This window comes from Astyanax mexicanus, chromosome 1, assembly GCF_023375975.1.
Source record: "Astyanax mexicanus isolate ESR-SI-001 chromosome 1, AstMex3_surface, whole genome shotgun sequence".
Taxonomy (NCBI): domain Eukaryota; kingdom Metazoa; phylum Chordata; class Actinopteri; order Characiformes; family Acestrorhamphidae; genus Astyanax; species Astyanax mexicanus.
Genome location: NC_064408.1, coordinates 49540042 through 49567760, shown reverse-complemented (window position 1 = coordinate 49567760; position 27719 = coordinate 49540042). Strand labels below are relative to the sequence as shown.

Here is a 27719-nt window from a genome sequence, read left to right as displayed (position 1 = left end):
TACAATTGGTAGTACATGTGAGCCTTGGTTTCTACCTATGTTTCTTCCTCCTCCAGCTCTGAGGGAGTTTTTCCCTTACTGGGGTTTCTGTGCTGTATGTTTAATGTTTTGTCTGGTTCTCTGTGCTGCTACCACATTTCTGTAAAGCTCCTTTGTGAGAATAATTGCAAAAAGATCTATATATATACATTTATCTGAGCCATATTTGTCTATTGCACTAAAGCAGAGGAAGTTAATTAGAATTCAGTACGGTCCAGTTAGAAAAAAAACTTTGTAAGACCAAGGTCTGAACCGTCATCATTTCTAACTTGGGATATGATTCAGTGTCATATCCTGCATACCGAAGAAGCCTAGTAGTTCTATCAGTGTTTTATGTCATCAACAACTAAAAGACATAGTTATAGACATAAATATAGTTTAGTATATTTCAATATCTATTGTTTTAAACATTGAACTGAAAGAATTACTTAGAAAGTTAATCATTCTACATCATCGCCTTAGCATACTCAACTGACATAACATTACATAATACATAAATCAGTGCTATGTGATGCTAAGACATGAGCTCAGGATTGTTTAATCTGTCCTTCTTTAATCTAGCCACAACCCATTTCCCCTCCCTACAATGGCAGGGGCTTCATCTGTGGTAACTGAAACCACTTGTTTTGTTTCTATTCCCCTTTCTTTTAACATCTCCTTTATGGCCAGGTGCATGTCTTCACCTCTTGTACTAGTATGATGGGGGGCAACACCTAACAGGTCTTCACAGAATTCCTGAGCATTGTCAGCTTCATCAGTAGACTCATCTACAGCTAAGCTTATGCATAGTGTCTGATGAATTGCTTCATCCATTTGTGCCAGGATCAAGATCCTGGGTTAAGATTTCTGTTTTCTTTGCAGTTGATGATGCTAACATAGGTATTTGCTTTCAAGCTAGGTTTTAACTACTCATGCAGTCCTTAACAATCGCTCCGTCAATACATGTTTTTTTTATGTTGAACCAAAATCCAAACAACTTGGAAAAGGGAAAATGTATTAGCATTAGGGGTGTCAGAAAATATCGATACACTTGAATATCGCGATATTACGTTTCGCGATACTGTATCGATTCTCAAAAACGCTGTATCAATTTTTTTATTAAGTGTGTTTTTATTAAACTCCCGGCAGCTAGATGGCAGACAGTAGTTACTTTTGTGTTGTTTATTCACCCGGCCGCGAGGTGGCAGTGCTGTGATCTATCTTGATCCATTCAGTGCCTCCAGTACACTGCAATTAGTACAGCACTGCATTAGCATTAGCACCCGCTGGCGATGGCAGAATCTAAATGCGTTAGGCTGGCTCCTGGGGTGTACAGAGCTGAAGTGTGGGCTCATTTTGGCTTCCACAATGAAGAAGGCAGAGTGTTTAAAACTGTTGAAAAAAGTGGCATGATATTGGATGCTACAGGACCTGTTATTAAATCTAATGGAGCTCCCACCATTCTGATTGTTTACAAATGAAACTTTTTCCACTTAGATTAAATTAGGTTGTATGAGGTTTTTTTAAAGTATCGTGATATATCGCATCGTGAGCCCTGTATCGTGATACGTATCGTATCGCCAGGTTGGTGCCAATACACAGCCCTAATTAGCATGTTGTTGGACAGTGAATGAATGTGTAAGGATTCTGGTGGATCAATCATACTGGGCTATTAGTTAGATCTGTGCCCTCCATTACGATTTAAGTGGACAGGTTTGTTCAAAAGATTTGTGTTTTCATTCGAAGTGGCGCTTCACGTTGCTGCTTTTAATTAGAACATATGAGGCATATGAGGCATGACAAATATACGTTGTCCATTCTGGTTTGAAATGTCGGTTTTGCTGTCAACTTTTATTTTTTTGGTGCACGGCATCTGAATTAGCCTTTCTTGCTTTATTCTCTGACTGCTGCTTCTCACTGCGTACTTCAACTGTGTGAGCTCCACACTCCTAAAACCAGGATTAATATTCGATTGGCGTTTGAGCGGTGGAGAAAGCTCCGTGACTGTGTTCTCTCTCTCTCTCTCTTTCTCTCTCTCTGACTGAACATAACCTGGAATCAGATTCATCCGTTCTGAAAGGAGACTGCATCACAACCACCCAGTTTTAACTTATTATTCTGCACGCTCTGTGCAATTACCCATTCTCACCAGAGAGGGCCCTAAATCCCACAAATCCCAAAATATACAGGCATCAGCTTTAATTCCTTCTCAGTAGCTTATCAGTTTTGGTCCACATCGGACAACATCTAGGTTCGGACCCGGACCGTGGTCCGCCTATTACTTAACTCTGCACTAAAGTTTAGTTTAGATGTTTACATGTCCTTTAAATGATATTCTTTTTATTTATTTCATTTATTTATTATGTTTTATATTTTCATTCTTGTTCTTAGTTCTATTATTCATTTGATCATTTCTTATCATTCTTAACATTTTACATTAATTTTACTATTATCTTTTTACTTTGTATTTTATATATTTTTTACTTTTTATGTGTCAATTAGTTTTTTATGGTATTTTAGAATTCTCTGTTTTACATTTATATTTTGTTTATATATATATTAAATGTTGATATAAACTTAGTACTTCTTTTATATTTGTTTTGTATTTTTTTTTTTACTATTTTATTCCTTATTATTTCTAATTCGTTCTGTTTTTCCCGTGTGAAAATAAAAGTTGATTGATTGTAGTTGCTTTTGCCAATACACAGGGGTTAACGTGAGCACTCAAAGTTGGTCTGAGGCTACAAAGCAGCATGTAAACTTTAATCTTCTGTTAATTCTGCCCAGATTGGATAGACCTACATTGGCCTCTCACACTGATCTTGGGTCAGTTGCTGGTCTGAGGTTTATATATCCTCAATGTTTGTACTTACAGAGCACAGCAGCTTTGAAGCAGCTCTGAAGCAGTTATCTGACCATAAAAAGTCCCTGCCATTTTGCTCTTGCTCATCTGTGTACATAATACACACACCTGAACTTCCTGAAAATAAAACTTGAGGATGTGAAAATGTATGTAGATGCATGCAGGCAGAAGTAATCCGGTACATAAAGTAGCACTTCAAACAGAAACATTTACTGAGCATTCTAATTAATGCAGAATCTCCATCCTCATCTCTTTCTGTAGCTGTAAAACATACTGCATAAACCAGCAAGCAGATGGAGAAGAGTGCAGAGCCAAGTCTTGTGAGCCACTTTCGAAAAACAACAACAGCATAAAGCTTTGATTACTTTGTCATCAAAATGAATAATAGCGACAAATCAAAAAGCTAGTCGATGCCAAAGCTACAAAGCAAACAAAGAATACTGAAAAAAAGGAGCGATAGAGACTTCAAACATAAGGCAATTAAAGAGCAGGTTCTATCTCCCCACTATATCCACTTCTGAGGTCTGTGTGTGTACTTTTGAAAAATAAAAACATTCTGCAGCTTAAAATGAAATTTGTTTTGCACACATGACCAAACACAAGATTTCCTTTAAAAAAAAAAAAAAAAACAGATATGGACTGTACTACTAGGATGGAGGTTTTAGATAGGACACAGATTAAGGGATATTTAAAGAGAGGTTCACAAAACAATTTTGCCTCTTTTTAATTATCTCCATCAGCCGGTCATATGCCTTAAACGGCTTATATTCTATATCATATATCTTCCTCACCTTTGCTTAAAACACCCCCCCAGGTCAGTCACCCTCCAGGTAGGCAGTTGGGCTGCACTCATTTACTCTAAAGCTACAGTACAAGTGTTTTTGTTTGGACTTTTATAATATAGTTTATAATACAGGGCAGCAATCAGATTTTATTAGCATTTGCTTTCAGTGTTTTTTTATTTTATTTTTTTATTTTTTTATAACCTTGGATTGATTAGATTTGATAGGTTAAAGAAAGACATTTGGGTTTACATTCATACAGCAGGTAAATAGGGGCCCAATCTAGGAGTCTTTAATATACAGCTAAGGAAAAATTAAGAGACCACTTCAGTGTCTGAATGAGTTTCTCTGATTTTCCTATTTATAGGTTTATGTTTGAGTAAAATGAACATTGCTGTTTTATTCTATAAACTACAGACAACATTTCTCCAAAAATTCGAAATAAAAATATTGTCATTTAGAGCATTTATTTGCAGAAATGGCTGAAATAACAAAAAAGACGAATCCGATTCCAGGTTATGGAGCTTTCAGACCTCAAATAATGCAAAGTAAACAAGTTCATTTTCATAAAGTTTTAAGAGTTCACAAACCCATATTAGGTAAAATATCCCTGGTTTTTAATCAATTTTCATGCATTTTGGCATCATATTCTCCTTTACCAATCTTACACACTGCTTTTGGATAACTTTTTGGCCACTCCTGATGTAAAATTCAAGCAGTTCAGCTTGGTTTGATCGTTTGTAATAATTCATCATCCTCTTGATTATATTCCAGAAGTTTTCAATTTGGTAAAATCAAAGAAACTCATAATTTGTAGGTGCTTTCTTATTTTTTCCAGAGCTGTAAATTGTTTCTAATAATATCTTAATTGCTGTGGTAATGATGCTCAAACTGACGTTATCGAGTATGCTCATCACTGGGGTCAAAACATCCTGACTCCATGCTTTCACAAGGGCATGCTTTAGGATAGAATGTTGCACGTGCACATTTGAGAATGCAGTGTGCTAGCATAGGCTTCACACTGGCAGGCGACAAGTCCCTCATGTCGCCCAAACTTTGACTGTATCATGTGGACAGTTAGCATAAAGGCTAATTTGGCAAGCTACCTATGGAGCCACTCTCTACTTTCGTGTACAATTAATTATCACCAACACAGCATCTCTCACTGTCAAGTTCAGAAGCTCTCTCTCTCTCTCTCTCACACACACACACACACACACACACACACACACAGATGGCACATTGCCTCTTTCTTCAACTCAGCACATTACACAATTCTAATTAAAAAAACATGAAAACTAGCCTGAAATGATATAATGCAGTAACAAAGGCTCTAGTCGGCCAGACACAGCATACTCCAAAATGATTACTGTCTCCCTCTAAATAATTAAAGGAAATACCAGCATTTTTTTTAAAGAAATTGCATTATGATTTTAGTTATGATTAATCACAGAATATCATGATGATTAACCATTAATATAAAAATAATTAGATATTGCCAATCCAACACTGATTATACACTTTTATTTACATTTAAATATACATTATTTAAAGCTTAATAAAATCAGGTCGGCCACATGGTTTACATATATGTGCACTGTTGGATATTTGAACTGGTGATTTTAATGTTTTAGTTAGTTTCAAGTAAAATAAAAAAAACTTAGAATATATAGTTTCCATTAACATATTTAGCAAGCAATTATTAATATCCTTTAAGAAGCAAAAATACCACTATATATAAGACTTTAAAAACAGATTTTCGAATAATTTTTAAATTCAAATAAATTCTTAAATTCAAATAAATGAAAAAATGTTGTATATTTTTGTTATAGTCAAAATTACAGAAATTACATAGATATTATACTATATACATAGTTTATTTGTCAATATCGCACTCCCCATGCCCAATCTGATCTTTTTCTGTTATGTGTAACACAACTATGTATTTATGTGGCAGTGTGAATGGCAATAAAAAATGTGGATGTGATATAAAGAAGGATAAAAATGACATGATTAGAAGGAGCAACAGGTGGTTTAGGGGTGGGATAGCATTGTAAAGAGACCACACAAAAAATGAGGGTGAGGTCTCTGTTCAAACAAAATTAGAACAAATTACAGACGCAAAAAAAAGAAGTGGCTGTGACCTAATAACAAGGCATTTTTACAGCAAGCTTGAACGCACAGTTATAAAGATAGGGAAATTTTTCATAAAATTCTACCACAGTTTTACTATTTTCCTATTTGTTTTTTGGTTTGTTCGAATTTAGAATGAAGCAGGCAAATTGCTTTGGTATCTCATGATATTTAGTATCATCTATCCACCCTTCAGATTCAAAGACTGGCCAGCATTGCTTGAAAAAGGGGGTCTTCTAACCTTTTCTGGAAACCTGCTGTAATGATTCACAGGTAAAGGTCAACTGTAAGCCAACTGTTCCTCACTAGGGCGATCTCTCATCTATGTGAACTTAAAGCATCCACAGCACAGAGCTTACATAGCATGTATCAAAGTTTTTCATTATTTTTAAAACCAACATTAGCTTAAAATAATTATGCATTATAGTATTAACATACATTTAAACCAAAATGTAAAACATTTAAAATGTCAAGAAGTGAAATGGTAATGCTGATAAACCTGAAAGGTTTCATCAAGAATAGGGGTTGAGTACCGCATTCTTCGCACTATAAGGCGCATTTTATGCGACACTAGTAACTAGAAGTAATGCCACCTGAAGCTACACTGAAGAACCCTAAGTGTTCCAAGAAGCCGGGGCGATGTTAGCTAGCAGTTTATTCCACGTAGTTTGTTTTAACACGGTAAACACAAAGATTACAGTCCGATATACTCACCTCTGAACATCAGCTAATACTGTTCCAGCACGGCTATCCGGGGTTAGAAGCAGGCTACAGGCCGATAATACTCACTTATGGATGGCCAAAGATGTAGTCCTCAGCACGGTTAGCGGCTAATGCTAATGCTGCTCCAGCAGTGCTAGCCGGGGTAAGCAGCAGCCCACAGGGCAATAATACTCACCTCTGCCAAAGAGCTAACGCTTAGCTCGGTTAGTGGCTATTGCTAATATTGCTTCAGTCTCTGTGCTGGAGAACTAAACTGAAACTCTTTTATAACTCTGTATTTCAGTGGAGTGGCTTTACTGCTCCTTACAACCTCACTGGTAAAATTCATAAATAAAGCAAACAGGATTAAAAGGCGCACTGATGATTTTTGGCTAAATTAAATTATTTTAAGTGCGCATTATAGTGCAAAAATACAAAAAATACAGCATGTATGCAAGGCACTTTATCTCAGTAAAAAGAGAAAAAAATTAGATGTATTAAAGGTGTGGGATATGGCCTTTTTTAGAATGTAGATTATATTTGTACCTTTGTCATTGAACACTTTAACACTCAACACTATTAAAGTCCACATTAAAAGCTAAAATATTTTAACAAATGTGTGTTTTTCCCCCCCAAATCAAATATTAGTAAAAATGTCTTAGCCGCAAGCTAACAATATTCATATCAAGCACCCAACATTTACATAAACTCTACAGGATACTTGCAGCATAACACTTCACAGTCCTCTTTAACCAGGAAAAGTACTTTTAATATACTTTATTTAAGGCACCTTTAAATTCCCTGGGGTGATGGAAACGGAACCTTTATGAAATCCCCTTGAGGATATAAAGTTAAAGTTTTCAAATCTGGACATCAGCGTCCGTCTGGCGAACACCGGGCGCTCTGTTCTGCTTCTTTACCTCTCCCGGACTCCTCTAGTCTTTTCAATTACAAGCAAGGAGAGAACGCGCTGATAGAACAATCTGGAAGATGCTAGCGTGCGAGGACATTAGCATACCGACTTCATTTAAATTCAAATGAACCCCTTAATCCCTCATTTGCTCTCTCTCTCGGTCTCTCCCCTCTCCCTCTCCCTCTCTCTCTCTCTGTAATACCCGCCAGGCACAGAGGGCTCGTGCTATGTTTAGTGAGGCTGTTGGTGCTAGCCGCAAGTGTGCGTGCGTGCCCATATGGGTGTTTGTGTGTGTGTGTGTGTGTGTGTGTGTGTGTTTGTGTCTGTGTCATGCTCTAGGGGTACCCACTGCTCCAGGAGGGCTGCCAGGTCTCAGGGTGATGCCCAGATATGCTCAGGCAGATCTTCTTCCCCACTTCAAAACGCCCGTTGGGCTGAAATAAAAAGAGGGATTTTCAGCACCAATTAAAGACATGGCAACCACTCACAAGAAAAGAGAGAGGAAAAACATTGGGAGGATGATTAGGGAGCGGGAAAATACAGATGGAAATTGATGGAAAAGTGACAACGAGAGAACACACATTGATCTTCGAGATCAAGAAGAGAAGAGGAAGAAGAAACAGATGAAAAAACAAAACAAATGACACACGCTTCTAGCGCTGAACGTAAAATCTATAAAGTTGAGCAAGGGAATAACGAAACCAGCAGCAGAGCAGTGATGTACGTAACTCATCAGGGACCGACTCCCATAGAAGCCAGTAGTGTTAATTGTGTGAAGGACTCAGCAGAACCTCAGCAAACACCCTATTGTTACAGCAAACTGTTCGTTTCTATAAACAAGCCCTAACAATCATCAGAAAGAGACACTTCAGTAGTGTATGAAAGCCAGGTCTCCCGTTAGACAAAACCTCATTCCGGGTGGTAAAACGAAGAACAGCTTTAGATCTGCCTTCGTGTCAGGCCGTCAGCCAGAGTCTTTGATCACAGCCTTTCATGTCTTCTTCTTCTAATTCTGTCTATTGTCCCAGGGAGAAAGAACGGGGAAGAAGGAATGAGGAGAGAGCTTCTTTAAAAAAAAATAAAATCATTATTTAATTTAAAAAAGGGGGGTTGAGAGGGTGCTGGCAGAAGTTGGCCTTGATCTTAAGTAATGTAATGTAAAGTAGTAAAATCTACCAGTGCTGGTAAGTTCCTAATATTACCATGCTTCAAGGTCCATCATTATTGTAAAACCTTGCCTTTAAAAATTTGTTTATTAACTATAATTAAGAGATTAACTAGCTAAGCTAATTACCATTACATACTTCTTCTTATTATTATTATTATTATAATAATAAATAAAGCTCACCCTATGTGATGCACTATTCTGTTAGTATGAAGTGAACCACTCCGAGATCAGTGAGAATGACTTACAGTGAGCAGAATGATGCTGGGGGGCTTCATGGGATACTCAGGAGGAAGAACGATGCGCCCGTGATAAATCCCTCCATCGAAATCCGAGTCTGGAGGCCCACGGACAGAGAAGTGCCACTCAAAGAGGTTGTCCTGCAGAGGCAAGCAGCAGTCAAAACACAAACCCAGCAGCGATAAGAACATTACAGCATGAGCATCTGATTAGATGTGATGTGAAAGGCGCATTAAAAGCACTGGCGCTTTTAGTCTGTAAGAGTTTCTGAGTTGATCTTTTTAGTTTTAACATTAAACTTAATTCAGTTCCTAATCTTTATTCATTTCTTGTTCGACCAAGACTTCAGTGGAAGAAGAAAGTAATATCTGCAGAGGCTGATTTTATTTATCATAGCAGATAAACAAATGCGATGCATTTAATACTTCGAGGATATCTGCCAGGGGCTATGCTTGATACACATTTGCCTGCACCAAAGTAACACATTTTTTTTTCTTTTGCAATGCATTAGAAAGTCAGTTTACTGAAAGCTTTTGGTATTTTTTTATTGTCCCAACGGACAGTTCTTTTGGAAACAGGAGAGTCGAGGTGCACATTGAATTCTGCCGTGGTTTGAGCAGCCGTGGTTTTATGTTTTTTGGATACATTCCGGGTTAGCAACCGAACATCCCTTTCAGACAGCTTCCTCTTGCATATTTTTAATAACTGTATTATTGCTCTGTCATTTTGCATTCAATTTCAATGAGATACATAGAGCAGCAGCTACAAGTGTTGTGGTCGCCAATAAGAACACACATTATGCACAGAACACTTTATTATAAACAGAAAACTATTGCTGTTTTCTGCTGCAGGATTGAACAGTTCTGAACAAAGAGGCCAATTGTTCTGGTGACTTTTTCTAAGGGATACAGTTCAGCACAGAACATTTACAAACAAAACTGAGACCAGTTTTCTCAACATGATTAGCTAAAAGTATTTGGGGCCACCAAACTGGAAAGAGGGCCTAATGACTAATGAGATCTGCTTACTGGCTTTACATTTGCATCACCTCTTTGTATTCTTCCCTTGCTTTCAGTGGAAGAGCCGAAAAAGGCATATTTTTTTGTGTCATCATCATAACAAAGACACACCGACAAACTCTAAATCAAAGCTGCATGGTTCCCTGTTGATGTTTCACCTATATGTCACCAAAATAGGGCCCTGGCTATTTGTTCAGTATTGGTAAAGAGTAGTTTGCTATTTTATGCACATGAACTACTTAGCAAAACAATCCAAAAATCTCACAGTTTTCATTTTTTTCCATTCATTCACAAAATTCAAAAGCTCTGACTGAGGGTCTTCAAAACTCACCTCGAGAGGCTGGGCATGATAGTGTTCGGTGGGGTCTCTGAGCTCGGCTGCCTCCTTCATCAACCTTTTCACAGCTGAGAAACAGAATAAAACAAAAATAAATGTCATTAGCCTGAGGCAGGTTGTCTAATGCAGCTGTCCATTTGTTTGGCAAGTTTACATTTTTCTACTAAAAAGACACACAGATTGTACAGACTGTGATGTAGAACTCGTCCAACAATAATTGGCAAGATCCTTCTCTTTCATTTTCACTAATCAATACCGTAGTTCTTTGTATTTTGTCCAGTGCGCTCATATTTCTGGATACAGGACAGTCATTTTAATTTTAGCTTTAATTCATTTATTTTGTTCAACTGCACTCAGCCGAGTGCAAATGCAGCCGCTGGTGATACCAGACTGTCAGAGTGTGACAAGAAGTACGCATACATCCACAGGCAGCTGGAGGATATGCGCACATGCAGGCACACACACACAGAAACGCACACGTTTCTCAGCTGCGTACCATTTGTAGTCTAATCCACCTGCAGCAGCTCGGGACAGGACAGTGCCTGAAAGGAAGGGTGGATTATGCTGTATTACTCTGTACTCTGACCGGCATTAAGTCAGAAAGTCAATGTTTAAAGAATCACCAAAGAGAAGAGAAATAATACTGTGGGTGTCTATTTTAGTATTTTAGTGTTAAAGTACAGAATAAACTGACAATTCAGCCACAAATACATTTAAACAAAATAAATGTGGATGTGTATATATATACAAATATATTGGTTACCTGTGAATTTTCTTTTAAGGTGCATGGCCCAATAGGAATAGTTCAAAATAATGGAAAAAAACATTAACATTTCTTGGAGTGTAAAGTTTTCCATTTTGTATATCATATAAAAAGCAGGTGTATACATACATACTTTTTACTTATGTATTTTACAGACATAGTAGGGGTGGGCAAAACAAATATATCACAACATTTAAAGATTTTTAACAATAACAGATATGTATCATGGTTATCCGACCTGCAGTCAAAATGCATCAAACAAAACAGCTGTATTTCTTTGTCATTCCATAATAAAAGGCTGGTCTAAAATCTGTTCACCATGCAGTCAAATTGACAATCCAATTTTTTTTTTGCGAGGTGGACCTGTTGGTGCTTTAGGTCATTGTTTTGTTGCAGAACCCAAGTACTCCTGAACTTAAAGTCATGAACTGATGGCTGAACTTTCTGAATTTTCTGGTAGAGAGCAGAATTCATGTTTCCATCAATTACAGCAACTTTTCCAGGTCCTGAAGCAGCAAAGCAGCCCCAGACCATCACACTACCACCACCATGTTTAACATTCAGTATGATGTCCTTTTCCTGAAATGATGTGTCAATTGTGCAGAAGATATAATGGGAGAAACGCCTTCCTGGTCATCAGTTTTTTTGTCCGGTCAGTGGCCATTTTTGCCCAGTCTCTTTCTTATTGTTGAATCAAAAACATGGACCCTAACATGGACCAGTCACTCCTGAGAAGGTTCACCAGTTCCATATTTTCTCCATTTGTGATTAATAGCTCTAACTTTGGTTAACTGGAGTCCCAAAGCCTTAAACAGACTGCACAGGAAATTTGGCAGTGTTAAATCAACACTGTTAGTGTTATATTAACACTGAGAGTGTAAAGTTTAACACTAACAGTGTTGATTTAACACTGCCAAATTTCCTGTGTGATAGATGTCAATTTATTTTCTCATCTGTTCCTGAATTTTCTCAATTTGGGACATAATGTGTTGCTTTTTGAGATTTTTTTAGCTACTTCATGTTGTCAGACGGGTTCTATTTAAGTGATTTCTTGATTCTACAGGACTGACAGTAATCAGGCTTGGTTAGCAGTTGGTAGTTAGTGAAATTGAACTCAGCTTAATCACAGTCATTTCATGGAGGCAATCACTTTTCCACATAGAGCCAAGATTGTTTGGATAGGTTTTAAAAAGAAAACTTTTCTAATATTAAAGTTAAATTCGGAAAGAAAATGAAGTATGTCAAAAAAGCAAAAACAAAAGAAATCTAAAAGAGGGCAAGTCATTTTTCAAAGCACTGAAAATAGCAAGTAACAGCATCATGAATCCAATGCACTGTATGTGAACAGATATGCGTAGCTGCTCCTTAATACTTTCCATTACTTTTATGCTGCTGTGTGCTGCACTGCCCCAACTGTTCTTGTGTGTACTGCACCTTTTGTACACATACCGGTAGTCTTCAACTGTTGCACCACATGATACACAAGCAGCCATCACATGTAGGCCTGTCACGATAAGTGCAATATCGATTTATCGTACAATAAATAAATATGACCTCAATAATTTTTGATAACTGTGATATCATCTCTTGTGTTTATTTGTATGTTTGTTCACATATATAACAGTAAACAGTATTTTAGTCAGTTTTGCTTCAATAACTGTGACTCCATACACACAGTGTGGACAAAAGTAAGTAAAGAAATAAGTATATAATTCCCAACCTAATTATAAAAAATGATTGATTCAATTTTTGTTGTCTTTAAAAAAGTGTATAATTGCTTTTTCATGCTACTCTGTTATCATTATGTCAGTGGCATTTAATAGTTGTTTTTCTGGGACAATATATCGTCCACAAAAAAAAACTTATTGTGACAGGCCTAATCACATTTACAGAAACACACAGTTAATCTCTAGCCGTAAACTACTGAGCACCTTTAAAGATTAAGTGAAACAGACTGACTATTTTTAAGGGGTAGATCTGACACAGACTTAAACCCCATTGTAGAAGAATCGATGGTAGCTGGACCTGTCACAGAAGAACCTGCAGCCAAAAATCCATGTCATACACTGCTCTCAGTGCATGATGAAATACTGAGGAAGAGTTCTGAGGTGAAACAATACTGTCCAGTCCTTCATCTGTACAGAAACAGAGCCGCATGTTCGAGTTGCCCAACATCACAAGTGAAAAGTCACTGACCTACTGCCTACAAGTGGATCAATAAAGATCAATAAAGGTTTCCCTGTACTTCCTTCACTTGCCCGAGCATATTTTTCACCTGCATGTACAAGTTGTAGCAGTGAGCGCATGTTTATCTTGGCTGGACATGTGGCAGATAAAACAAGATGAAACAAAGACGCTTTTGTTTGTGAAAAAATAAATAAATAAATGCAGAATTAATTGCATTAGGTTTATACATTTAATCACTGTGTTAATCACTTATATTATATGTCTTCAAAACAGCAACTTCACAGTAAATGGACAAAACTTTCTTAACTTTCAATGGAAGTTGATGTAAATACATTTCTATAAGCTTGTTTGTTTAAATGATGACAATGTCAAGAAGATCCTGCCAGATTTACAATATTGCTAAAGAAGTTAATGCAGTTTTTACAGTACTCCACTATTTTTTTACTGCACTTTAAATTTGAATGGAGAAATGCAGGAAGTGCCACAAGATGAATAAAAATCAATATACAGGAAGAGGGAAAACAAAAAAAAATTACATTACACTAGCTACTGTTATATTTTACAGTTGAAAAGGATATTTGCAGTTATAACATAAAGGATCTCAGAGTTTTAAAACACTATGTGTAATAATGCTGTTGAATATCTTGCTTTCGAAGTGAAATGCAATATTTATGTATTAATTCAAAATTTGTTTAAGTTCTTAAAGATTTTTTTTTTAGCACTTGGCTTGGCTGCACTCATTTTTACAGGCTAAGCCTTTAGAGGCCACCTGGATTTAAGTAAGTAAATGATGTGGGGTTGATGCTGCAGTCGGTCAGGTCTAGGTTCAGCAACAGTATGTGCTGAAATAATGAGGTCAGCTGACTCCCTGAATATACTGAATATAGACCAGGTTATTCTATCAATGGATTTTTTCTTCCCTGATCACTCCATATTCCAAGATAACAATGTCAGGATACATGGGGCTGGAATTGTGAAAGAGTTTAAGGTTCAGGGAGCATGAGATCATCATTTTCACACATGGTTTGTTCACCACAGAGTCCAGATCTTACCCTCATTGAGAATCTTTGGGATGTGTTGGAGAAGGCTTTGTGCAGCGGTCGGACTCTATCATCATCAATGCTGTAAGATCTTGGCAATCTTAGCAATCAAAGCTAAAGGCGGTCCAACGTAATATTTGCGTTTGTGACCTTCTTTCCGGTAGGTAGTTTATGTTCACTCTGGACCTCTACCTTTACCTCGCTCTACCTCCAGCCTTGTTATATGAGGTGAGTACAGTGTGCTTTGTGAAAAGTTCCTCATGCTTTTATGCAGTGTAATGCAGTTTGAGTATTCTGCTGTTCACAATGTTGAATGTTAAAAGATATTTTAATAGGTCTATTGTAAAAACTCATATCCTAATGACAAAGAATTTGTTTTATCACAAGTACAGTCGTACTTCTTTATTTACTAAATCTCATGAAAAATCAAGTAACATGAACGTTCCAAAATCATTTGAAAAAAGTGTGTTTAGACTGACTTTCCCTGAATGTTTTCTTCTGTAAAGAAGACGTGGAGACGTGAGTAGACTGCAGATATTTAAATCATGATAATAGAAAATACACATCTCACCCCGCAATCTTAAATTACTTTTTTTGAAGTGGAACTCAACAACACCTCACAACACGACAGTTCAAAAACACTTATGTCTCTGAGGGTTCCTCAAGCAGCTGCAAACAGAAGATAAAAAAACAGTAATAACACAAAATCCATCACAAGCACATGAAACGTGGGCGAACCAGAACAAATAGTCTGAAATAGGAATATTAATAAACAGCTTCACAAGTAATCGATAAATCAGAGCAACTCAAGGGCATCTCGGCATGAACATGAAAAGAAACACCGCCTCCGTAGAGCCATGTGTGAAGCCAATTCAGCCACCACTTCATCCTCCACTGCCAAACCTTCTGCACGCAGCTGTGTAAACATATTCAGAGAGATGCAGAGGTCAATTACTACCCGTAGCTGTGAGAAGACAAATCACACGTAATAAACACACAGCAGACACACACACTAAAATCTCATTTCATGTCCTATACAGTGAGAGTGGCTGTGCAAGGTAAGAGGTGTATAAGAGGATAAGAGCCATGACCTTCTGCTGCCTCCTCCGTACAGCAGCTACAGAGAGAAGAAGCTGCAAAGGGCACGCCGCTGACCAGAAAACATCACTTAAAAGCTGCCTCCTCCTGTGCAGGGATCTGACCTTTACGTGTGAACTGCAGTGTATTAACAGTGAGGTCTACAGCTCTAAGCTTTAAGGGTCACAGATCTGTCAGAGACTAGCTAACAGCTGCCCACAGAACCAATACACCACCTCAGCTCTCAAAGCAGGCTTGTAGCAGATCTTGACTAATACTATTGATACACTGGCAATTATTTTTAGGCAATGTTAATAAGGCCCAAAAGATATGAAAATATATTGTGGCTGAAATCGATACAAAACAGCACCAATACTGATTTCTGTGAGCCAACAATTCTTCTAATCAATACCAACAAACATAAACCAGGAAACTTAAACTACAAATTCCCATTTCTACTCCAACAGTTCTATTTAAACAACTGTGCTTTTCCCACTAATGTTGACCATATTTTTCACGATCACTGAACATCCATTTTCTGGTCTATTTTCATACATAAGGCGCAACTGATTTTAGGAGACACTATAAGAAACTTCTAATTCAGCAGGTCTTGCTGCTGAATTAGTGTGGTGTAGCTAACTAAGTTAAGTAAAGCTAAACTGTAAAAAAGCTAAACTGTAAAAAAAAACCTGTAATTAAAAGACTGTCTTCTTTTTAAAGTCAAACAAGCGCTGGATGTTAGTCTACACAGGTTTTTCTCCTGAAAACTGTTTATTTGGGTGAGTAAAGCACTTCCATTTATTTACAGTAAGCTTAGACTCCCGATTTTCATTCATTAGCATTACAGATAGCGGCTAGCGGATAACCGATAATGCTGCCTGACAGCGCTACACGGAGTAACCCTGAGTGTTCTGGTAAGCCAGGGCGATATGAGCTAGCAGTTCATCCCACATTGATTTAACACGGTAAACACGAAGACTACAGTCCAATATACTCCCCTCTGAATGTTAAAAAAGCTGAAGAGAGGTTAGCGGTTAATGCTAATGCTGCTCCAACAGTGCTAGCCGGGGTTGGGAGCAGGCTACAGGCCGATAGTACATGAAATAGCAGTCAGTTGCTAATGCTAATGCTACTCCAGCCCCAGTGCTGGAGAACTGAAACTCCTTTATAGCACTTTACTTCAGTGGAGTGGCTCTTTACTGCTCCTTACAACTTGACTAGTAAAATTCATACACAAGCTGCACTGGATTTTAAGCTGCACTGGTGATTTTTTTGAAAAATGTAAGAATATTAGGTGTGCCTTATAGTGCAAAAAATACGGTAATATTCAACATCTGTCTACACTGTCCTTGTTTGGATGTGAATAAATGTAATTTTCAAATAATAATTTGGCTGATCCCGAGAGCTAGTCAGATATTATGGATCATGTTGTGCGAGGTGCTGCAACTCTGTGTGAGGTAACAAAATACTGCAGCTTGCAGTTCCTCATTTTACCACTAGGCAGTACGGACCTTGCCCACAGCTATATACACATCTCAGCTAGAACACAGTCATAATTTTACCGGATGAGACTCAAACCTACATATTTATAGCATTGTGGGGAAGGTAGAGCAGACTTTAAGCACCGCTAACTGGATACCCCTCTTAATAGTCCATGACTCAACCCAGTACACTGAGTATCAGCAGGACTAGCCAACATCACCACCTAAGCTCTGAGCTAGGTTGTGCCCAGGATTTGACAGACTCGACAGCTTTTAAATGTGGCTAAGTAAAATACACTGGTATCAGTGCTCATTAATCAAAAAACAATGATTCATCATTCAACATGATTTTCAGTGCATTTTAAACCATTTGTTTGTATCCAAATTTGCATAGCATAAGACAAAGACAAGCATAATCAAACACTGTTTAGTGCAGTTCTTCTGTTTGAAAAAAAAAAATCAGAAATGCATAAATATAAAACAAACAAAAAAAAAGTATTTATTCTGGAAAAATTATGCTGGAATATTGAGTGCTGAATTGATTTAACCATGATCCCTTATTTGTTGGTGAAATTAAACAATGATTTAAATGCTAAAATGTCTCAAAACACCACGCTCTGCATTTTAAAACAAGAACATTACAGTTTTACTGGGTAATTTTCAAACAACTACTTCATGCCATTGTTAGAATTTCACAGATGCTTGAACACTTTTGAATTAGCCAGGTTTGAAGTAACAAATTTAAGTAACAAATCGCAGCAGATTACAAACCAGACTGAAAGCAGCTTTCCCTTTTCACAAAACCCACTCAAGCCAAACTCATCTGCTCGTCGTTCTCTCCTCACAAAGCTGCAGTTAGCAAACCGGCTGATACTGTGCACGGAATGCATTGCAGAGCACATCCTCTCTCTCTCTTTCTCTCTCTCTCTCATTCTCTTTCTCTCTGCAGGAAGGCGTCTCTTGCAGCCGGGTGGATGAGGAGCTCAAAAAGTGCCGTGTCCAAATCACCCTGTTGCCTTAATAATGGGGCCACGGCTGTGGCTGAAATTGGAAAATAATTGGAGAAGTGGAACAAACTTGTTTTCACAATGAAATTGCTTCTGGATTCAAATTGAATTAGAAGCAGTGAAAGAGCATTAGAGGTGAACTGAGGAGAGAGAAAGAGAAATGGAGTAAGAAAGAGATAGAAAGAGAGAGATACAAGTCGACCAAAAACAGAAGAAGAGCCAAAAATAGAAAATAAAAAAAGGGTTAAAAAGGGGAATAAGTAATAGACATGAGAGGTGCAGGTCCAGACAGAGACAGGGAGGTAGACTTAATCACAAAGTTGAGAACAAGCAAAAAAAGAAAAAGTGGAGAAAGTGAGAGAGATATTTAATCCCCATGTCTGGAGGTGGCTGTACAGGCAAGGGAAGCCAGAGAAAACCCAAGCGCCTCCTCGGGCACGTGCTCCATGAAAACGCTGCCTCAGGTCGCATTCTCTGCTGGAGTAAAAATCCCTATAAACCAGGGGAAGAGTGCAAAAGGAAGAGATGTCAGTGCAGATAAGATCACCCAGAGAACGAAAAGGAGAGAGAGAGAGAGAGAGAGAGAGGGAGAGAGAAAGCAAGCTATTTTAAGAAGAGACTGACAAATACAGCACCAGTTATTGGTTTGATTTAGGCTTTTTTATTAAATCATAAAAACATTCTTATTTAAGGTTTATGCTAAAATATTCAAACATGTTTAAATAACCCTACAGCTCTGGAAAAAATAAGAGACCGCTTCAGTTTCTAAATATTTTTTTCTGATTTTGCTATTTTTAGGTATATGTTTCAGTAAAAAGAACATTGTTGTTTTATTCTATAAACTACGGACAACATTTCTACCAAATTCCAAATAAAAGGATTGTCATTTAGAGCCTTTATTTGCAGAAAATGTAAAATGGCTAAAATAACAAAAAAAGACCTCAAGAAATAACAAAAAAAGACCTCAAGAAATGCAAAGAAAACATATACATAAAGTTTTAGGTTCAGAAATAAAAATATTTAGTGGAATAACCCTGGTTTTTAATCACAGTTTTCATGCATCTTGACATGTTCTCCTCCACCAGTCTTGCACACTGCTTTTGGATAACTTCCACTCCTGGTGTAAAAATTCAAGCAGTTCAGCTTGGTTTGATCCAGAGGTTTTCAATTTGGTAAAATCAAAGATACTCAATTGTTTTAAGCGATCTCTTATTATTTCCAGAGCTGTTTATAAGCCATAACTCTCATACCTACAGTAATGTGCAATGTTAGTTATAAGTGTTCTAACACAAAAGAACACAAGCTTGGTACTTCTCTGTGAACTGAAGTCATTGTCAGGATTTGTTTAGTTCCACCAGTAGCTCACTTATGTGCAAAGTCACAGGCGTTCAAAAGAACAACTTCAAGAAATCAATAAATGCATTCTTCTGCACCTTATTCATCATTTTAAAACAAGAATCTACGGAACAAAGTTTGGCCCCAGCACTGGCATAAAGCCATCCTAGCAGCTTTCTTTTCACAATGTATTTCCCACTTCACAACATGAAAGCCTTTTTCATTGTTCTCATAGTCTAAGCTTTAAGCAGAGAAACATCCTCAACATTTTGTTCCTATTCTCCAGAGACTCCAACGCAGGGTCTCCGATATTAACACCAGAATTAAAAAGAATGATTGATGCTCTGCGAAAGTCGAGTCGAGGCACGTACATGGTAATGAAGAAGGGAAATTGCGCCTTAATTGCGAGCTTAGATTGCGTGGAAAATGAAAACGAGAAGTGCTTAAAATAGCAGCGATACACAGCTGCCACCAGCGACGGTTAGACTGCTAAGAAGTTCCGTTTCCAGAGCGGATCTGCAGCCAGCGATGCATGTGAGAAAGTCCCAAAGAGGGAGCGGTGACATTATTGTGATGCTGGTCTTATCAAAGTGCAACAAAGATGAGGCTGCAACAAGCTGGAGACATGAGCTAATTCCACCCCCACTGCAAGCCTCAGCCTTACAGAAATCAGAAATGATTAGGAGGGACGGCTTTTCCTGGCCTGTTCTCCAAGTATTACTGAGTGAAGGCAATGAAGATGAAGCAATCACTCGTTTAAGAAGAGGGAAAGTTGTAGGGAGGGGGGAATAGAAAAAATACTTGTCCTTCTTCATCCGGATCTGTCAGCTTAGCAAGAAAAGTAGGATTGGAACGGACTCTTCAGATGTTTGTTTGCTTTGTGCTGTGCTGTCGGGTGTTTGGCTCAGAAAAACTCATCCACTTCAAGCTGGCCTTTTGGCACCTTCATCTATTTGTGCTTTTGGCACTGAATTCTGAATAATAGAGCAATCAAAACAAAACAACGAAAAGAAAAAAAACGGTAGAGAAAACAGCTTGTGAAAAGATACATATAGATGATTTGGGCAAAGCTGTTGCAGACCCCACTGCTTTAGGGATCACATGACAGGACCTGAACTAGAATTACAGCGGAGAGAAAAACACACGTAATGGCACAGTGTAATCATATTCATAGCATCATTTCACAAAGAAGCAGTCTGCTGCGGGTGAACCCAGACAGCCCTTTGTCTGTTTATCTATTCCTCCAAATGGAAATTTAGAAGGCATTCACACTGCGTTTTGATTACCGTTTGTGATAGCAAACACACAACCTTAGCCAATTCCACTGGTATTGATAAGACGTGTTAAGGCTGTTATTTCAAAGCAGTAATCCACCACGTGTCCACGCTGCATTACACCGCAACAGGCCGTGCCAGCGTGCGTGTTCCGAAGAAAGCTGGTATGAATTGCTGGCCTTTGTAATGGGTGGAACATCATACAGCAAAAATGAAGGCTCCATGGTGCGCACTACTGAGTTCTGACATATGCAGAGCTCGAAAATAAATGACCATATTTAATCTGGCCCACACTGCTCAAGTGGCACGACTCCCCACAGCCCAGGGTTTGCCAGCAGAGCAGTTGTTTCCATTAATCCTCATTACCCGTAACTGTAATTTGGAGCATCGCATTGGGATACGTCAGTGAATTCAGAGAACCAAACTTTCCTTTGGCACTGGGAAAAGCAGCTTAACCCTTACAAAGCTAAAGGAACAATTGTTGTTTTGCTATGTGGGTTTGAACTGAAATAGAAAGTGGGGAAAAAGAGCATTATGGGTGAACTGAGGTGAAATCTTTTATTTTAGTTACAATGGTGAAAAAAGCTTGTAAATTAATGTGGTGCTGCAAACAACAAGCAGTGCAGGTTCCCCAGGGTTGGGTCCTAAAGCCCCTGCTTTTCATACTGTTAACATACAACTGCCTGGATTCTAAGCTTATACCAAAATGAATTATTCTGCTGTTTTTTAATAAACGACATAGCCAAAATCAATAAAATAGTCTTATTGAATGTATAAAATAAATAAAAAGTCGTATTAGTCTAAACACCCAGTTTTTTTTCTTCACTTTTGAACGGATACTTTTAGTTTCTAAATATTCAGTGCATCCCTACTGAACACTAGCCACAGGGATGTTTGGAGGCAACATTGTTGCAGTGGGCCTTATATCAGATAATGAGGTCTACCTGGAGGAGATTAAACACCTAGAGATTTAGTGCCAGGATAACAACCTCCTACTTAACATCAGCAAGCAGACAAACTGACTGTATGTAGCATGGACGCTGTGAACGCATTTCCTTCAGCTCTTTAGAAATGAAGCCAAAGGCAGAGGCAGAGTCACCTAGTAATTTCATGAAACATAGGAAAGCATGAATACTGAGTACATTATGTACAGTTGTGGTCAAAAGTTTACATACACTTGTAAAAAAACATAATGTTATGGCTGTCTTGAGTTTTCAATAAGTTCTACAACTCTTATTTTTCTGTGATAGAGTGATCGGAACACATACATGTTTGTCACAAAAAACAGTCATAAAATTTGGTTCTTTCATAAATTTATTATGGGTCTGCTGAAAATGTCACCAAATCTGCTGGGTCAAAAATATACATACAGCAACATTAGTATTTGGTTACATGTCCCTTGGCCATTTTCACGGCAACTAGGCGCTTTTGGTAGCCATCCACAAGCTCCTGGCAAGCTTCAGGTCGAATGTTTGACCACTCTTCTTGACAGAATTGGTGCAGTTCAGCTAAATGTGATGGTTTTCTTGCATGAACCCGTTTCTTTAGCACTGTCCACATGTTCTCAATGGGGTTTAAGTCAGGACTTTGGGAAGGCCATTCTAAAACCTTAATTCTAGCCTGGTTTAGCCATTCCTTTACCACTTTTGATGTGTGTTTTGGGTCATTGTCTTGTTGGAACACCCAACTGCGCCCAAGACCCAACCTTCGGGCTGATGGTTTTAAGTTTTCCTGCAGAATTTGGAGGTAATCCTCCTTCTTCATTATCCCATTTACTTTCTGCAAAGAACCAGTTCCACTGGCAGCAAAACATCCCCAGAGCATAATACTACCACCACCATGCTTGACAGTAGGCATGGTGTTCCTGGGATTAAAGGCCTCACCTTTTCTCCTCCAAACATATTGCTGGGTGTTGTGGCCAAACAGCTCAATTTTTGTTTCGTCTGACCAGAGAACTTTCCTCCAGAAGGTTTTATCTTTGTCCATGTGATCAGCAGCAAACTTCAGCCGAGTCTTAAGGTGCCTTTTCTGGAGCAAGGGCTTCTTTCTTGCACGGCAGCCTCTCAGTCCATGGCGATGTAAAACACGCTTGACTGTGGAGACTGACACCTGTGTTCCATCAGCTTCCAAATCCTTGCAGACCTGCTTCTTGGTGATTCTCGGTTGACTCTTGACCATCCTGACCAATCTCCTCTCGGCAGCATGTGATAGCTTGCGTTTTCTTCCTGATCGTGGCAGTGACACAACTGTTCCATGCACTTTATACTTGCGTATAATTGTCTGCACAGTTGCTCTTGGGACCTGTAGCTGCTTTGAAATGGCTCCAAGTGACTTCCCTGACTTGTTCAAGTCAATAATTCGCTTTTTCAGATCCACACTGAGTTCCTTTGACTTTCCCATTGTAGCTTTTGTAGCTGAGTCTAATCACTGGGTCAAATGAGCCCTATTTAAATGGGCTCATGAGAAGTCAACAGCTGTAGTCAATCAGAATCACTTACAAGAAGTGAAGAGGCCATGACATGAAGCTAATTTGATTGACACAACTCGCTACATCACCAAAATTGACAAATTTTGTTGCTGTATGTATATTTTTGACCCAGCAGATTTGGTGACATTTTCAGCAGACCCATAATAAATTTATGAAAGAACCAAATTTTATGACTGTTTTTTGTGACAAACATGTATGTGTTCCGATCACTCTATCACAGAAAAATAAGAGTTGTAGAACTTATTGAAAACTCAAGACAGCCATAACATTATGTTTTTTTACAAGTGTATGTAAACTTTTGACCACAACTGTACATGAGTACATTAATCCAGTATCAGATTGATACCATGCAAATGTACTCATACTTACCAACTAGGTCCAAAATACCAAAACTCACCAAAATATCTGATACCTAGCACACACTGCTGCACTATCCAAAAAAAGACAACTTCATGGATCAGGTCTGAAATATATAATCTTCAACCATAGATAGGGCTGGGTGTTGAAATTCAAAACCAAAAAGGCAACGACCAAAACGTCTTGGATCTACAGAGTACCAAGAGGTTTAAACATTATCGGTGCCTGTTTTCAATACTTTGCATGAAATGCGCATATATACGCACCAAATGCACCAAACATGAAGAGGGTGTGCAGTGCAGTATATACCGCCACAGAGCACTGGCACACACACGCAAAGGGGGCGTGCAGAAACACAGATCATTTAAATTGTCCACACACACTACAACTGTGCCGAAATCTCTCAGGCGCCCATGCTGTGTCCCTCTCGCTCACTCGATCTTATTTGTGCTGTCTCTTCCTCTCTCTCACTCACGTGTGCAGTCTTTCTCTCTCTCTCTCTCTACTGTGAGATATTATAATACAGCAAAACATTTGGCCAGACCTAAACCACTCTACACTATTACTACTGTCCGCTCACAATAATACCAGAAAATTCCAGCGTTAAAAAAATTAATCTTAATTTTCATTAATTTGTAAGTAATTGACACCATTTTTATAAATATAATTGAATTTTGCCAACCTAATGCTAAAAATATGCTTCGAGAAAAATACGCTGTTGTTCTAAATGAAGCGCCACAAACAGGCTTTTTGCTTTGTTGTTCCAACAAGATCCAAAAAATGGTAGCCTCTCATGATGACAGTATGAGAATGAGATTACTCATGATGGCTGTTAAATAATTATGCTCTGTGAGAATAATTATTGCTATTTTTGGTTGCAATTTGGAAAAAGGTATTCAAAAAAAGTACTGTTTGGGTATCTGTATTGAATTTAAGGTATCCTATTTGTATCAGTATCAAAAATACCAAGCCATACTCACAGATCCACAGCACGGGAGATAGCACGAGCGAGAGACTGAGAGAGAGTGAGAGACAGAGAGTAAGAGAGCGCGAGAGAGCACAACTGTTACATTTTTATCAAATTACACAACTAAGCAAATCTACCAGGGTCAAGTTTACTATATGGCTACAGGGAGTCAGTCAACACACAGTGACGATTAAAGACTGTGTGTTTAATCGTCATTTTGGAAAACCCACAAAATTTTGGAAAACCCACAAAATAAAGTACAAAAAAATGTTAGGTTTAGGTGTTAGGCTAACAACTAATTAGATCACAGTGGCCATTTTCCGCTATAGCATCACACTTACCGAAAAAGAAAAAACCTGCAAAGATCTTTTTACACAGTGTCTATTAATGTGACCAACAGCACAACACCACCTAATCAATAGTAGCATTAATAGCTAGTCAGTTATTTGGCAGTTCCGCTACTCCATATATAATGCAGACAGTCTGTTCCAGCTAAGTCATTAAAGCCTATAGGCACAGATACACATCATTCTGCAACCAGCTAGCAGAGGCACTTCATCTGTGGTGGCTTTACTTTTGAGGGGCGCTTCAACTCTTCATGCTTCTCTACAGTCATTGGAGCTGATAGTAGACTCTGCAGCAGGACGCAGAAGAGAAGCTATCAGCCTGTCTGAATCAGCAGAGCTGCAGTGGAAGGAGTAGACAGCTTCAAGTACCTTGTTCACATTTTGCAGGACCTGTCGTGGTCCTGCCACATCAAGGCCCCGTCAGCATCTCCGCCACCTCAGACACCTAAAAGACTTCAAACTGCCTTCCAATGTGCCTCAGAACTTCTACACCAGCTCTATCAAAAGCATCCTCACAGGGAACATTACAAAGTATGTTGGGAAAAGGCACCAAACTGGACAGGTGTGCACTTCAGAGACAGGTGTGCACTTCATACAGGTGGAGTTCCTTGATTTATAAACTATTTACAGTAAGCAATGCTGGACCAATGCCCCGTCAACAAGTCAATGGACTCTTCTGTGTCACAGTGAAGGAAGTGCTATTTGTCACTTAAAGGGATGTGCCAAGAATTATTCACACTGTTCCCATTTTCTATTCTATATCTACAAGAGAGGGATTATATTCGTCCAGTATCATTTTTTTACTTTAATCCTGGATATATGGAGATATTTGGAGTGCATTATTAGAATCTTGACATTCTGGTTCATTCAAATTCTTATATCTCAGTTAGATATAGATTCTTTAATATCTCAGTTAGGAGTGTACCATATCATATTGTATGCAATAATCCACTTTTATTTAAATTTTGTTGCAGTAGTGTATTCTTTAAATCTATATTTTTTTATTTAGTGTTTTGTCATATCACCAAGAGTATCGCTATCACGAAAATATCATAAAACATTGTGATCGAATTTTAGGGGTATATCGCCCACCCCTAATGAAGACCAACACTGATAATGTAGAGGAGCTCTCTCACATGCTATTGGCCCCTTAATTAATCATGTGTATTTATATAGCAGTGCTTTCACTTTGGATATACAACGTTTTTGAGCAACAGAGACACTAAACATTATATACAATAAAACAATAATCAAAACAACGCATGTATGCTCTATATCTGGTGACGCCAAGACACATATTTATGACATATGAATAGACTAGAAATAGAATGAAAGTTGGCCCGCTGTTAAGCAGGTTTTTATAATGTGAGATTCAAAGTTTGAATGCTAGGTGTCAGAAACGGGTCAAAGAGTCTAAAAGCGGAGAGGGTGCACAGTTGTAGCGCAGAAAAACGGGCCAAAGAGTCTAAAAAGGGCGAGAGCGTTCAGTTGCAGCGCAAAAAAGGGCAAAAAAGTCTAAAAGTTGCCGTAATTAAGGAGTTTAATATTAAGAGACGTCATGAAATTAAACATCATTTTGAAAAATCTTAGTTTACACAACACTGTCAAAGATAGATAAAGACAGTAAGTAAAGTAAAATGGTGTGTAAATGAAAGTAATCAGGAAAATGTATTATTTAAAGTGGTATATTTCATTATTTGTTTTATTACAGAGTCTGTGGCCCGTGACTTCAAATATATTTCTCCTTCTGGCCCCCAACAAAAAAAAGTTTGGACACCCCTGCTCTAGTATATCTTTAGAACTATAAAACTGCTGGTAGTCTCACAGTTGAAGTGAGATGAAGATGCAGTCAATGTATGTTGCACGCATATTTTTTGGAATGTTTAAATGTAGGAATTAATGTATATTAAGAAATAAAATGTTTGAGCAGATAAAACATGAAATAGCTTTGGTTCATTTTGTCTGCAATCAAATTAAATTCCAAAAATAAAAATAAAAAACATTAGGGAAACAGGGCTTTAATTCTCAATAATTTCATTAAAACACAGGCACTCTAAACTCCCTAAGACTCACCAACTCCCCCCCCCCCCCCAAATTGGACTTACTAAAGTTACTACTTCATTACTCCATGTGGTGAAGCTAATAAAATCAATAGGGTAAACCTGCAGCAAAGAATATTGTTTGTCAAGTGACAAAATATGACAAAATATAATGTCTCTATGCTACACCAAAAAACAACATTTCTATTATTCCGAATTTGGATCACTTTGAACTAATTTTGAGGACATTGTATAGAATCACTGGTACCGGCATGAAAGACACGCCGGGTCAGTCAGCCCTGTTATCTATGTCAGTCCTGTCAGTTTCATACAGCTCCTGTAACCCCAGCCTGCTCGGACTACAGGCCCCAGGTCCCTATGCTACTAGGAAAGGAAAAAAGGAGAGAGGAAGAGAGGACTGAACCAGTTCAGGTCCTTCAGGCTCTAACACTCAGCAGGAGCCTCTCACAAATGCTGTCACATGTGCAAGGCATTCTGGGTAATGAGCACAGAGAGAGAGGCTTGAAGGTCTTTGATCAGTAGGCCATATGAGACACAGAAAGAGAGAGAGAGAGAGAGAGAGAGAGAGAGAGAAAACCAACACAGCACAAACACAGAGAGAATCCAGACAGACAGACAAGCAGACATCGAGGGGATCACATAGAGCTGACTGAAAAGAAAAAAGAAGAGAAATGGCTGCTCTACAGCTCTGTGGGATTTAGCTCCTGGCATCCCCAGCATCACCCAGTCCAGATCTGAGCTGGCCTGTGTTCACCAGCCAGAGAAATCTCCTTCCAGGTGCTGGAAGGACAGCAGAAGAGTCGAAGCAGCTTGAAAAGGACCTACTTAAAAGTGTTGTGCTACCATCATGCTACCTTAGCGTCCTGAGAGTGAACCAGCAACCACATCATTACAATCACCTACCTAATATTGTGTAAGCCCCCCTTTCAAATTCTGCACCTCCCAGAATCCAACCTTAATCAAATGCTGCGTGATGGACAGTCACAGAAAGGGAAGTCGGCTAACCAAACAACACCAAAACTTTTTCTTTTTCTACTGTTTAGGGGCTGATGGTTGATTGACTCCCTTAACTTCCCGTCATTGGTCTGAAAGTCAGAACCTGAAAAAGCGTTTTTACACTGCAAACTAACCAGAACACAGTTCAGTTAATTCAGACCCATATCA

The 27719-nt window shown here is 38.4% G+C and overlaps 1 protein-coding gene across 2 annotated transcripts in view; it reads right to left on the bottom strand.

Annotated features, from left to right (window-relative positions):
• Positions 1-27719, bottom strand: part of ube2j1 (ubiquitin-conjugating enzyme E2, J1) — a 75787-nt gene that overhangs the window by 40417 nt on the left and 7651 nt on the right. Inside the window, exons 1-4 of one of the 2 annotated variants that reach the window (XM_049479555.1) lie at positions 14734-14831; positions 10167-10240; positions 8825-8956; positions 7761-7845 (exon numbers count right to left, since the gene is read on the bottom strand). In XM_049479555.1, the coding sequence (XP_049335512.1) occupies positions 7761-7845; positions 8825-8956; positions 10167-10226 (277 nt within the window). In that variant the 5' untranslated portion in view covers positions 10227-10240; positions 14734-14831. Of the gene's footprint in view, positions 1-7760; positions 7846-8824; positions 8957-10166; positions 10241-14733; positions 14832-27719 lie in introns of those variants that run through there. The other variant, XM_022662442.2, reaches the window with a different exon arrangement.